General features: G+C 42.8%; 1 protein-coding gene across 4 annotated transcripts in view; it reads right to left on the bottom strand.

Moving 5' to 3' along the window:
- Positions 1 to 10,173, bottom strand: part of rbpms (RNA binding protein, mRNA processing factor) — a 39,875-nt gene extending 29,702 nt beyond the window's left edge. For 3 of the 4 annotated variants that reach the window (XR_013936225.1, XR_013936226.1, XM_080486115.1), the window contains exon 1: positions 9,725 to 10,172. Coding sequence is in view for 1 of the 4 variants with exons in the window: in XM_080486115.1 (XP_080342241.1) it covers positions 9,725 to 9,787 (63 nt within the window). In the remaining 3 variants the exon portion in view is untranslated. Of the gene's footprint in view, positions 1 to 9,724 lie in introns of all 4 variants that reach the window. The other variant, XR_013936224.1, reaches the window with a different exon arrangement.
- Positions 10,174 to 13,834: the final 3,661 nt, after the last annotated feature.

The following is a 13,834-nucleotide window of genomic DNA, read 5'->3' as shown; positions in this document are numbered from 1 at the left end:
AGCTCCGCTCTGCATGCGTCTCGCCGTTGACTACAGCACCACACGGACTGGTGGTTATAAACACTCTGCCACCAGGTGAAGTGGGGCTTTAAAGTTTCACGGTGTAGTAAAGTGAAGTGAAGGTCATTCCAGGCGGTTGAGCATATCAGCAGATTTGTAGAAAAAAAAAAAAAGAAAAAAGAAAAGAAATGAAAGACAAAAGCTTCTGCCACTGTTTTATTGGGCTGGTTTTATTGGTTTCAAGTGACTCGCATACCTGCATTTCCATAGTGCTGAGTGGTCTGCGTTGAGACGTTCAATGATTGACCATTTATGGCGTGCTCTCACACACACACACACACACACACACACACACACACACACACACACACACACACACACACACACACACACACACACACACACACACACACACACACACACACACACACACATGCACGCCAACACGCAGGCAGGCTTCGATCAAAAACAGCAAGTCCCTACCTACCACAAGCCAGCTGAGTACTTCACAGCCGGCGTACCAGTGCAGTTCCCTGGCAACGCCTTAGCGGAGCACAGCAGCGCTCGCAGCCCCGGGCCAAAAACATCAGATCCTATTAAGGCCACTTCTGCAGCCAGTCCCGGGAGATCTGTGCACCTCTAATCAGAGATCCTTGACTCCACAAGCACCGGATGAGGTCATCGCCCTATTGATACTCTTATCATTACACCTTGCTGGTTTTCATGTGCCACTCTGGGTGAGGAGGAGGAGGAGGAGGAGGAGGAGGAGGAGGAGGAGGAGGAGGGGTGAGGAGTCAGCACTCACAATAACATTTAACAACCCAGTTGAGATGCTATGTTGTGCAACTATAATTCCAATTTATTACAACTTGGGTGCTGTTTTCAGAAGTTATTATTTTAATATTTTAGAAGAACTGCAAGCTGGGAATTTGGAATACTACTGATGTTTATTTTCATTCCGTCTTTGTTATCGCCAAGATCAATTTTCTCATTCTACAAAAACACTAAAAACAAAACTTAACGAAACCACAATTGAGTTATTGTTAAAATCTTCATGTTCCCTTTGTATCTGACTTATAGTCTTAGACAGAGACAGATGGATTGCTTGATGCATCTTTGTTTGTTCAGGATGGTCCAAAAGTCTGATGTAATTCTGAGTCAATACGGGATGCAATGGCTGAGGCTTCTGATTCGTTCAAAATGCATTTTGCAGCAGGAAATGACCCCAAACCGATAAGAAGGCATTAACCCCCAACGTCTCCATTGTGGTCTAAACAACTAAACATATAAGCTTACATTGCCTGACATGATTTTTTTACAATATCTCTTATTCTCTACAAAGAAATATTATTTACTTCCTTTGGAGTGTGAATATCGCCGACAGTGACAAGAGGAGCAAAGAGTCACAGAATACGACCTCCACAGCACAAGTGTAACTTCACTCATAGAACAACTGTGGCAAGTTCTCCAAGATACTTCAAATAAAACACATTGCTGGAATTTTGATAAAAAAAAGTCTTTGTGCACTCCTAGATGAACTGTGGCCTTTTACCTGAAGTTAAATGACTTGTAAAAAAACACTTTTAGCAGACAACTCAAGCCCTATGCTATACGTCCATGTATCATCTCCTCATGTGGCGAATGAAAGCACACAACAATCACAATGGGGAAGCTGGAAGCAGAAAATGGATGGTGCTGTGGCTTGAAAATTACTGGAATAATTAATTGACCTTCAAAAGTTTTCTGTCAGTTGACTCAGTGAGTAATTAATCATTTCTGAAGCTCCTGAAAAAACAGAACCATTACTTGAACAAATTAAGTGAGAAACCTTAGTTACTTCATTTGGAAGAGAATCTGATTGTCTGTTCGAATGTGCATTGTTGCCACTATTTTTTTTACAACACTCCAAATAAAATAACACAGGTTTTAATGACAAAATGAAAGTGGCCAAACTGTTGAATAGCAGGAACCATAATTGGCTGCACCGCGAGTCAAAACTCGTATGAAAGTATTTGAAGAAGGGCAACTCATTAAATGACCCTGCAACTTATTCATGTGTCATTTCTATTCAGCTTGCATTGTGGACTTTGTGGAATTTGTTACAGCTATTGCCCTGAAATACTTCATAATAATCTGCCGCACCGTGGAGGCCCCTCTCTCACGTTTGCTCTGACTTTAATTGAGTGCGTTTTTGACCGCTCATTCCGGCTGAAATGAGGGACACGACCTTGGTGCAATGTGAGAAGATTAGTATGTGTTCCTTTCTCCCCTCCCCGTGCGTGTGCGTGTGCGTGAATGCGTGTGTGTGTGTGTGCTTGAAATACAAGCTCAGAGACAGAGGTCCTTCAAACCAGATGTGGCTGGACACTGTACAGTACAGTAGCTTTCCGTGGAACATCACTCGCACATGAAATCTACTAAAGCTCGGAAGAAATCCTCCTCTGGAGCTACTTTCAAATCCGCACAAGGCACTCGCTCCCTGTGACCGAGCTGGAATCAAAGCTTCCGCATAAGCCAACGTGGGCTCGAGGTGAGTTGAGTTTTCTTGCGTCAGTTGAGCTCTGCGTTATTAAAACAGTCTGGCAGGCTCGTCCATGACTTGTCACCGCTGCATGTTTGACGCCACTCTTCATCATCCTCCCGCACATCAGAGGGACATGCCGAGTGAGAGACCGCAGGCCCCGGAAAAGTGTCCGACAACCATAAATGGACGACTCGGTTTGTCTGCTAATCGACGGGGTTCAGCGGGTCAGGTTTCACGTCGGGGGTGAGAGGTGAAAGGTTAGGCCTGGGTTATTGTGCAGGTCGGAGGGGGTCAACTGGTGAGACTGAGCACACTCCAAACGTCACGAGTGAAACTCTCTCTCTCTCTCTCTCTCTCTCTCTCTCTCTCTCTTCTCTCTCTCTCTCTCTCTCTCTCCTCTCTCATCTCTCTCTCTCTCTCACTCTCTCTCTCTCTCTCTCTCTCTCTCTCTCTCTCTCTCTCTCTCTCTCTCTCTCTCTCTCTCTCTCCTCTCACTCTCTCTCCTCTCTCTCTCTCTCTCTCTTCTCTCTCTCTCTCTCCTCTCTCTCTCTCTCTCTCACTCCCACAAGTGCTTTGGTCGAACAATTACAGCTCAGTGAGGGTCTGTAAATGTTCCAACAGGTTAACCTTTAAAAGACATTTAAAACAAATGACCTAGGAAAAGCGAGAAGGCGCCCGAACACCGCTTTTCCTCCTCCTGCTCTTTTCTTCCCGTCTCCATAACAGTTTCGCCTTTATTCAAATTCAACACAGAGAAGGATAATCTGCTCTCTTAATGACACATATGTACTCTTTCTTTCTCATTAGTCGTTTTTGACCTCGGTAAGAAGCCCTCGAGGCGTCATTCGGATGACGTGTGGACAAGAAGGAGCGTCTCATTCACGGCCTGTCAGCTGCACCTCACTTTGACTCCTTGGCTGTCGGCTTAGAGTTCATCAAAATCTTTCACACTAAGCTCCGGCTCTTCTTCTTTCTGTTATCTGATGAGCTCCGAAGAATGGACTTAAAATTCCACAGCGCTCATTAATGTGAACTAATCTCCGCTTCAGCCTTTTGCTGGTCTTCCTTTGTTGCCACTTGCCCAAGTGGACAACTTAAAACTGTCTGGTGCAGTGGCTGGGTGGGCAGAGGGTTAACGTGTCTGGAGTGTGAGTGGAGGGAAAGAAAAACACTACAGCAGATACAACAGTCATCCTCTGTGTCACCGTGAAGAAATCTTCGCCTGCTGCTCACACGTTGTTTCCTTTATGTGACACAGCTGTTTCTTTGGATATATGTCAAAAAAGGTGCTAAGAGATGACACATTTTGCCCATCTTGGAAATAATCAAGTTGTGTCTTATCACAACAAGATGAAAGATGATAAAGGTGAGCGGAAATGCTCGTGTACATCGAGTGGAAGACAAGCTAATGTATGAGGCACTTACACACTTCAGATTAGGAGAGATAATCTGAGGTAGAAAAGCCAAAAACCTTTGGAGAATCTCTAAAGTGCTTCCTTCTACCATGAGACCCAAAACACCTGTGCTGCACACTGAAGTCTGGACCCTGTTTCAAGTCTGCTGACGCGAAACAAGCTTTTTTTTTTTTTTAATCCATAAATAAAGTACAATTTTAATCAGTGTTCTAATCAAAGCAAGCGCTAACTGTTTATATTGTGGCAACGATTATCATGAAGACGTCACCAATTCACTCACACTACAACTTGAATGTAAATAAAGTGAAAGGTGCAAATTCAAACGCATCAAGTCTGCCTTTGTAGCACGTTCACAATAACAACACAGCTACAAATCATGCCTAATTACTTAAACTATCGAGGCCTATCTTTCCCAGACATTCCCGGCTTCGGGTTTGCCCTTGGATGGCCAACTCTGGCCACCCAGCCAAAAGGCTGCTGGCACACAGCTGAACAGTCAGACCGACAAGTTTCGCCCGGTCACTGTTCTGCCTGGGCAGCCCCAGTTTTTAAGAGCTCTTCCCATGACCATAAACGGCCCCCGTGTTCAGAGATCCTCGGGGTCATGCGCTCAACCTACGGGGCCGATAAGGGACAAGAAGTCCGTCTCCTGGGACTAAATTGGGTGTAAAATGAAAGAAAAAGAAGAAGAAGAAGCAGAAGCAGAGAGGAAGAGGCCGGAGGAGAAGAGAGGGGGAAATTATAAACAGGAGCAGAATGGAGGGAGGGATAGGAAATGGCTCAAGAGCAAGATAAAGACAGAGCGAGGTAAAAAGAAGGGTGGGACATGGGTTAAGGAAGGAGGGAAGGAAACAAAGGGGAAGGGAGATAAAAGTGGAGGGAGGGAGGGAGGGGAGGGAGACGAGGATGGATGATAGGTGCGGCGAAAAGAAATTAGACGAATTGGAGAATTAGAGGCCGTACAAGCATGCAGAACATGAAAGGGGGCGAGAAGGCAGGTGGAAGGAGAGACAGTGATACTGTATGCTGGAAGGCAGATAATTATAGCTCGTGAGTAAGCAATATTTAAAGCAGGTGACAGAATAAGTACACAAACACGAGGGTGACAAAGCAAGACAAAATGGCTGACGCTGTCGAGGAAAACGCTCGCGCTTCCTTCACTTATTTATTACACTGACGTTGACAGTGGAGGTCTTTAAAAAGGAGATCAGCCCCTGTGGCAGCCCTCCTCTCCTTCTCCTACATATATTTACACACACTGTACACGCAACACAATTACTTATCTGGGACTTTCGCTCCTCTCACATCAGTTTGGCCGGCTCGTTTGCCAGCCGTTCCTGACGCTAAGCCTCGTTGTTGTCTTTTCAAATACCTCTTGTCGCACAGCTGACAAATGGCTAAGATAAGATGACAATTCCCCTGGCGCTTTATAAATAAACTCCAACCTATTAGACGGGTAGGAGCAGGGTTTTACTGTTTGTCTGAGCCTCTGCGATGGGGGGGGGGTTATTGTGTAAGTATTGTATATCTCTGTGCAGCCTCAATCGACAGTAAAAACCTTGGCGAGAACGTCAGACTCCTTGTATGTTTTCCCTTTCTTGCCCGATCATGGCCACATTACCCTCTGCGCTCCCCTCCGGTATCGTTTCATGTCGCAGGGAGTTAATACATCTGCGTGCCCTTTTCATAGATACGTGCACACGTATGGACCACACACGCGCGCCCACGCCGCCGAGCTGCCGACCGCCACTGGCCTCCTCCCTTCGCGGCGCAGCTTCCCCACCTACATCTCCTCATGGAAAAGGTCACGCCGGCCACATGACCCGTTATTTGAAGAAGACCTGGTGGATACCCAAGGCAGGCCAAGCACAATCCAATTACACCCCAGGGAGACACGCCACATTTGCTGAACTCTGCTTGAGTGATATTCTGTTTCTCTTCGAGCGCTTGTAAAGATCCACTTACACGTTTATGGTCAACGACAAACTAGAATCAACAGATGCCTGACAAGGTTTCAACTCCCGCTGTGTGAGATTGTTACAACCAGGAAAAGACAGTTTAGTTTTCCTACATATAAAGAACAATTACCAATAAAAGAGGAGACACTGCACTCAGTCGCTTGGCCAAAATGAAAAACACAGATTTTCTTGAGGGGAACTGACAGCAAAGAGGTGAAAGGTCGACTCAAGCTGAGCGGTAGGTTAGCTACGATGCATTCCACATACTCAAGGCCTGTCTAACTTACCTCCCATCTTCTCTTCATTGAATAAATGGCCACTGTCATGTAATGATTAGGAACATTTAGATGTCAAAATGGGGATAATTGTTGCGCATTAACTGTAAATATAAGGAGACGTCTGTTCTGTTTATTGGTATTTCACGGTTTAAACTTAAGTTTGAATTAAAGTAATATATTCATTCATTCTACATACATTGTAAACATGGTAGTCAATCCCCTGGATACCAGAGTGATGTCAAAACAAAGACTAATATATTCAGGCATACTCAAGTCAAAGTGGGATGAAACATCAGATTTGAAAAAAAGCAGATTTGATCATTGTTAAATTCGGGTTAATACCTAACAAAGATGATGGGTTCAAAGTGGGCGAAACGACTATCACCACACTTCCAAAAACGTTAAGTTTTGGAGGTAATATTTTAATCACTGATGGTTCCTGGCCTAATTTCCTCATGAAGTGCATAGAAGATTTAAACAAACCATTAAAAAACACCGATGTGCTGGACTGTTGTTCTGTTCCTTCGCTGCCTGCACTCAGTCTTTCTATGTCACTTCAATGGTAACAAACATGTCGCGAATCATTCACTCCCGTTCAGTGTTTGTGCCCGCACACCACGTCGCTGCTTCCTCGGTTAACAATAAATAAAACATTTGTACAAACACATGTAAATGTTCCGTTGAAGCCATGTTCAACTTTAAGACGCTTTGACATCCACTCCAGACGTTTTGTCCATACAAGGTCTGGAAATCTGACCTTGTTGAAACCTAGATTTGACATTCATCGAGCAAACCGGTGGTATGTCGACCCGACTGCATCAGTGGGCCGGTGAGTGCCCCGATACGTGAAAGCATCCAGAACACCTGATAATGAGGCTTATCAAAGCAGTTTCAGGAGATTAGATGCTGCCAGGGGCTGAAACCTGCATACCTTGCCTGCAGCAGGACCATGTTTGGTGAGCATTGGTCCACACAAGATAAACAGTAAGCATCGTCAAGCTTTCGCCGCGCACCGATGATGGCGTGTGAGGTTGAGCAATGAAGCAGGCATGAGGAGCCGAGCTCGTTACGGTGCTTTACTGGTGCGAATCAGTGATCCATTGAGTCACATACTACACTGTGCAACAAAAAAAAAGGGGGGGGGGGCGCGTTGCTGGTGTTGATCAGCATGTGAGAGTCACACCAGTGAGACTGTTAAACTTTAGCTCTCATAAGATCTTGGGTCATACTATAGCTACTTTGGCCCTGTTATTGCTTATTTTACAAGAAGTGCTCTGGTGGACTTTGTGACGGGAATTTTGATGAGAGACCGAAACTTTTGTGTCTATAAATCATCAGAGAAAACCAAAAGTGCAAGTCATGCTCAGAAATAAGAGGCACTACTCTTATTTTAATCTCATGTGTGTTCCTGTGCAAATATCCAGATGAACGTTTTTGTGTGTGTGTGTGTGTGTGTGTGTGTGTGTGTTTCTGGTACAGTGTCCTCGAATCTTTGCTGCCGCTCTGCATACAACACACGGCATTACGCCAAAGATAAAATGGTGCTGTCTAACCTCATGTTAATTCACCCCAAGTAAATTTCAGTTCCTGCCGGGCTGGACGGCTTCCAGACATTTCCACAACCATTAGATTCCTCCGGCCATTAGTCTCCTTGTCTCACTGTCTGACTTTTACGCGATGCTACAGACAAACACTTGTCTGGTCCTTCAGCTTGTGAATGGTACAGAATTTCAAACACACGACGCCGAGGCGCAAGTTCAGAGAGATATATTTATGGAATAAAACTGAACTGCAGGAAACAATCATACTTGCTTTGTTCACTTGAGGTCATAAAACTCGGCGAAAAGTGAAATACAACGATCCAAATGAAACATTTTCTTCTGCTTGATTGCTCTGAAATTGTCGGCCGTGGTTGAAACAACTTCAACTTGGAGTAACAAAGACAAAGAAAAGCTGCAGATATTCACACAATAGAAACTAGAATGGTTTAATATGAGCATCGCCGCTCAAAAATACTTTGAGTTGTCCCTAGGGGAAGGCGAACACATACGATAGTGAACAATGCAACGATAATCTTTTGTCTGCTTTGGCTAAAATTCCAGGTGAACCGAAGGTGGAGCAGAAGCGATTTGTTAAATAATCCACAACTTTTAATTGGTTCAGTCAATTATTAAACAAGAGTACATAAACTTTGGTGATGTTTAATCCAACATTGAAGCATTTTTGGGTTGTTTTTTTTGCACTGTCATGAAAGGACACGGGGACATTTAAAAGGTGTCTCCTTTGCCTTTGACCACTTCTGCGAATGGAACAGCTCAATTCACTGAGGAAAAAGTAATCAATCGATGACTCGCAGACAGTGATCATCGCTCACCGCTCCGGAGTCTTGACTTTGAAACGCTTCCCCTGCATTACAAGCGGGGAAAGATTGATGGAAGCTTGAAATCGGAACTCTCAACGTCCACGATGTCCCTTCTCCTTTACTTTATTTGCCTCGTCCGCGCGGTGCTACAGCAGCTCGCTGCATCCATAGTAACCTCAGCAGTGGACCAAATATGGTGTTACATCAGGCTGGGTATGTTTGGCTATTCAGTTACAAAGTGAGGAAAGGCACACTGAGCTCTAATCCAATTGCACCAAGAGAAATATCTGATATAACTCGATATACCTTCCTTACATCACTCGGCTGCGGATGTGCGGAGCTCTGAAATAACAAGTCTGTCATTTCAATAGAGAGACACACCGTGCCAAGGAAAACCGCCCAACCAAGTCTACACTATCAACTTATGTGCAGAAATAAAAAATAAAAAATAATTATATCGTTGAGCCTAATTGTGCAATGTTTACAGAGGAGAGGAGGAAGAAACTGGGCTGTTATCCAGCCAGACAGAGAGGAAATTACATTCTCAACACAAGTTAAATGAATTACCTCACTATGTTTTGTTTTTCCTCGTTTTCAAACAAAAACAAAATAATATTATGGCGAGGTGTTATGCTTAATTGTGGAGGAAAAGGCTCCTCCTGCCTGGTTGTAATAGAGAGAAGGGTCTGGGTTACACTAGTTATTGCCTACATGTTGCAGCAGCAGTTGTTTGAACTCCAATTGCTCCCTCAGCTTCAGTGAAAACTAATTCGCCCTGCCTCTGGATTCCCTTTACTACTGTGTGTGTGTGAAGTCTGGCTTTATTGTACGCTAATCTGTGACTGTCGCTGGGTGTGCGTTAAAACAAAGGATGTGCAGTCACAGGGAGTTATTAGCGATCCGTCGCGTGTTTATTAAAGTGTGAGACAACTCAAGAGAATAATAATAATATTCTACATGTAGAGGTGCGCTCAGCAGGAACTCAAACTTTTTACGCGAAACATTACGGAGCAGAAAATAAAACGTAACGCTCACAGTCGGGATTCAACATGTTAACCTATAACGATCGCAGAGGCTTGCGTACGGAATTTTTTGGCGTGCGAAGAAAAAAACAAAAAACAAACAGTCGCAATTAATTGCGTTAATTATGATGCGTTCACGGGTCAGCGAGCGCGTCGGACACATACCTCCTCTTCGTGGTTGGTGAATTCACTCTGCTCGTTTTCCTTCTCGGGTTTGTTGTTATTCATTCTGAGTCGGACTCGGTTGTCACTTTCACTTGGACGGTCTTCTTCGTCTTCTTCTCCTCGTCTCCTCTTGTTGTCTCGCTTCTTCTCCAGGACCCACACTTTATTGGGTTTTTCAGAGGAAAATGTCCAACTCCGCTGTCCCACTGACCCGAGCGTCGCACTTAGTTTGGCCGCATCAATGATGCGTAAATCTTTTTTGTCTTTCTTTTTTTTTCTCCTTTCTTTTTTTTTTTTTTTGCGTTTGTTTTCTAACAAAAAAAATGAGAGAGAAATGTCGGCTGTGAGCGGCAGTTTCTGGCGCTGTTAGATATTCCTCATTCCCTTGAAAGCTTCTCCGGAGGCTTCTTGTAGCTGTTCCCCAAATGAAATACAGTAAATGTTGTGTGGACCGCGCCGCAGGCAAACTTCTCTCCCCATCTCCGCGTGCGGGAGGAGGAGGAGGAGGAGGGAGGAGGGAGGAAGAGGAGGGAGGGGTTTAGGGTGGGGTACAGGGTGGGATGCACCGTCTGCTCCGCTTTATCAACATTTATCAAGTGGCGTAAAGAGCAATCACCTTTAGTACCAGCTGAGTGTTATTTTTGGTCTCCGCCGCATTCCTGTAATATTCCCCTTATGTGGCGGCTTACGGTTTATTTATACCAACTGCCTTATTATTTCTCTCCTTTAATGAAACTGCACTTATAATGTGTAGGCATGTGAGGCGCCTGATTTCTATTTTTAGCTTTCAGATCTATAGATTTTCTCCAGTTAATGTTCTGGCCGCCAGGGCCGTAGCAGAGGAGTCCACACAGGGGGGCCCAAGCCCCCCCCCCCCCCCCCCCCCCCCCCCCCGAGGTAAAATGTACAAAATTAAATTTCTAGCAAAACTAGTTGAATCTAACTGTACTTTCTGGTACAGAACATTTCCAAAAAGTCTTTTAATTGAACCATTTTCGGGAGCCTATCTCAGCCCAGGCCAGGTCGGCAGTCTGTCTTAGCTTGAAGGTTTCCCCCCAAAGAGGAACTGGAAATTGAAGCAAACTTTCCAAAGGATATGAGCAAGATGATTTCAGAACAATAATAGTGAAAAAACTCAGTCCAGATGAGGCCTTCAGAAAGACGTTCTTTACATCTTCAAAAGCCTGATTTAGAGATTCTTCTAGACGCTGCCTTATTTTTTTCTTTTCGAAAAACAAAATGCAACAAGCAGTAAATCCATGTAAGTTGCATAATGGAGGAAAACAATGCATGGCGTTAAAGCACCCCCCCCCCCCTTTTTTTTTTTTTTGTACAAAAGTGACCAGTCAGTCTCTTGTCTATAGTTTTCCTGACATATATAGTGAAAAGCTTGTGGATCAATACGATCTGCTCCTAAAGGCACATAGGCTCCATTTATACACATAAATTGCTATGCGTGTTTCATTCTGCTTGTATCCACCTGGCAGACAGTAATATTTTATTTTTAAATGCCTTTTAGCTGTCATTGTATGGACCGACTTAGTATTTGGCAGATGGCAAAGGTACACTGTGATAAATTCAAAACAGTGAGCAGGACAAACACTCTGAAATATGTCATAGTTATTGATCTACTTACACATATGCAGAAGAAATATGGCCTAAAACGACATGTTTTTGGACCGTAGGAAAAAGCCAACTCATGCACACAACAGAGAGAACATGCAACTCTGCATGTCTTGTCATTTTTAGCTTTCATATGAAATATGAATATATATATATATATATATATATATATATATATATATATATATATATATATATATATATATATATATATATATATATATATATATATATATATACACAGGTATTTTGCATCAAACAAGACAAGAACAAGACCCCACAAGGACTGGGACTGTGGGAGAAAGCAAAGTACCTGGAGAAGATCCATGCTACATGAAAAGGCCGTCCAGAAAGGCTCAACTCAGCATCAATCCAGTGACATTCACACTGTGAAGGGTCTTATCAACTACATCACTACGGGGCAAACTTGATGTCATATTACCTTATTTTATTTTTTCCAACTTGTTTTTAAGACATTTAATGCCAGAGACTCTCGTATTTTACGTTTCAGTATCTAGTTTTCATGTGTATTGCTCTGCAGTGAACCGTCGATCTGTCCAGAGTATCATGCTCTCATCCCTAATTAGCTGAGATTAACTCCAGCACCCTGTAAAAAAAAGCGATATAGGCCAGAGACGGCTGGATGGATGAATATTGTACCGAGGCTCTCAGAGTAACACAATTTCAATCCTCCTCTCTGTCTTCTACATACTGCAGTATTGATAATGACACAGACTTTAGCTTTAATCTATCCTTGTCATCCCCAACATTGTCACTGTGCATTCACGTTGAACTGATTGACTAATGCACGAATAATATTACATTTTTCAACAAACAACATTTCATGTTCAGCACAGACCACCATTTTAAATCTCTTGAAATCAAGAAATAAGAGCATTAAAACCAACATTACTTCTCTTTAAGTTCCCTCTTCCCAAAGTTAATAGGTTTGTCTAATGGGTTCTTTGTTTCTGTGCTTGAAAGCAAGTCTGAGTTAACACACAATAAATACTGTGAAATGTATCTTATGAAGGTAGCTGCTAATAAGTGGATAAGTGAAACTGAAGAGTATTTCAGGGAGAGTGCATGCCAAACAGGCGATTCTGTGATTTTAGTATCGTTGTGTTTATGCGGCTGTGGCCACAAAACTTTCTGTATTTATATACCTTTCCAGTTTTGATATTTATAATCTTAATATTTTAAGTTTATTTGAATGTTAATATTAACAGTATTTCATAATTTAGGACAGTGGTTTGTGGCTATATTTCTTTTTTATTATCATTATAGCATGTTTTATTAGTATTCTGTATCTGCACTAGTACTCTGTTAGACAGATATTACAAATACATCCATGGTAAAAGTAGAATATCAGTAAACAAAGAGTTTTATATTTGATGTGAACCTATAATTGAAAGCTTAGCTCACTATGCATAACATGTTGTGGAAAGGGAAGAGCTGGAAAACATCCCTTCAAGATCTATTGTGTACACACACATTTTGATATAAATACACTATTAGGAATACATCCACAGTTTATTTTTCAGGCCTTTGATAATACCCTTAATTATAATGTAACATCATAGTTCTGTTGGAGAAAGACAAAAAAATACTCTCCTTTACAATATTTCCCTTTCTCAAGCATTTTCACACATGGGGTGCATCACGTGATAAAAAGTGATTGTGTGTGACAGGTTCCAGTCAATCACAGTCACACGTGCAGTACACGCCATTCACTCACATTCACACCTATAGACAATTTGGAGTTTCCTAACCTGTTTCGACTGTGGGAGGAAACCAGAGTGCTGGGAAAACACATAGACTCCCCACAGAAATCCCCCAGTCGGCCAGCCCCGACTGCTACAGCCTCCTGCTTCCTATGGAAAATATATGGATATGCAAGATCAGACTTGTGAGATTATGTCTTCTCAACGACTGTCATTCACTATTTGTTGATAGAATCTCTAGTATTCGTAGTCCAGATAGGAGAAATTGCACCAACAGCTCAGTCAGGACTCGTACGTTTCAGTTCTTTTAAACTATTTTGACTGGAAACCTGTTTTAATCTGGGTAATAATCAGTCATCTATACTTTTCTATCTCTGAATACATTTAAAGAGTTACTTAATTCACCTCTATCTGTTTAATTACCTTTAACGAAGTTGCATGCTTCCTTATACAGAGGGTATCATAAGCTAACCTGTTACTCAGTAAGGCCGCCTTGTTCTTTTTCTACATTTTACAAGACCTGCAGCATAATTCATCACCTGTAAAAGTAGAGACAATGATCAGGTGATTACATTTCTGACTCATTTTCGTCAAAAAGCGACTCTGACTGAGAGCCTCTTGCATTACAGATTTACAATACGTAGGGCAGGTTGGGCATGTCAGGAGGAAGTTGAGACAACACCTGTAAATTGCCCAAGATTGGGATATGATAAGTTACACTAATCCACTGTGAGCTCACCCAAGACTGCATGATTTATGACTT

This window comes from Lipophrys pholis (genome assembly GCF_963383615.2).
Source record: "Lipophrys pholis genome assembly, chromosome: 18".
NCBI lineage: Eukaryota > Metazoa > Chordata > Actinopteri > Blenniiformes > Blenniidae > Lipophrys > Lipophrys pholis.
The sequence above is the reverse complement of the archived record's forward strand: the minus strand, read 5'-3'. Positions and strand labels throughout refer to the sequence as shown.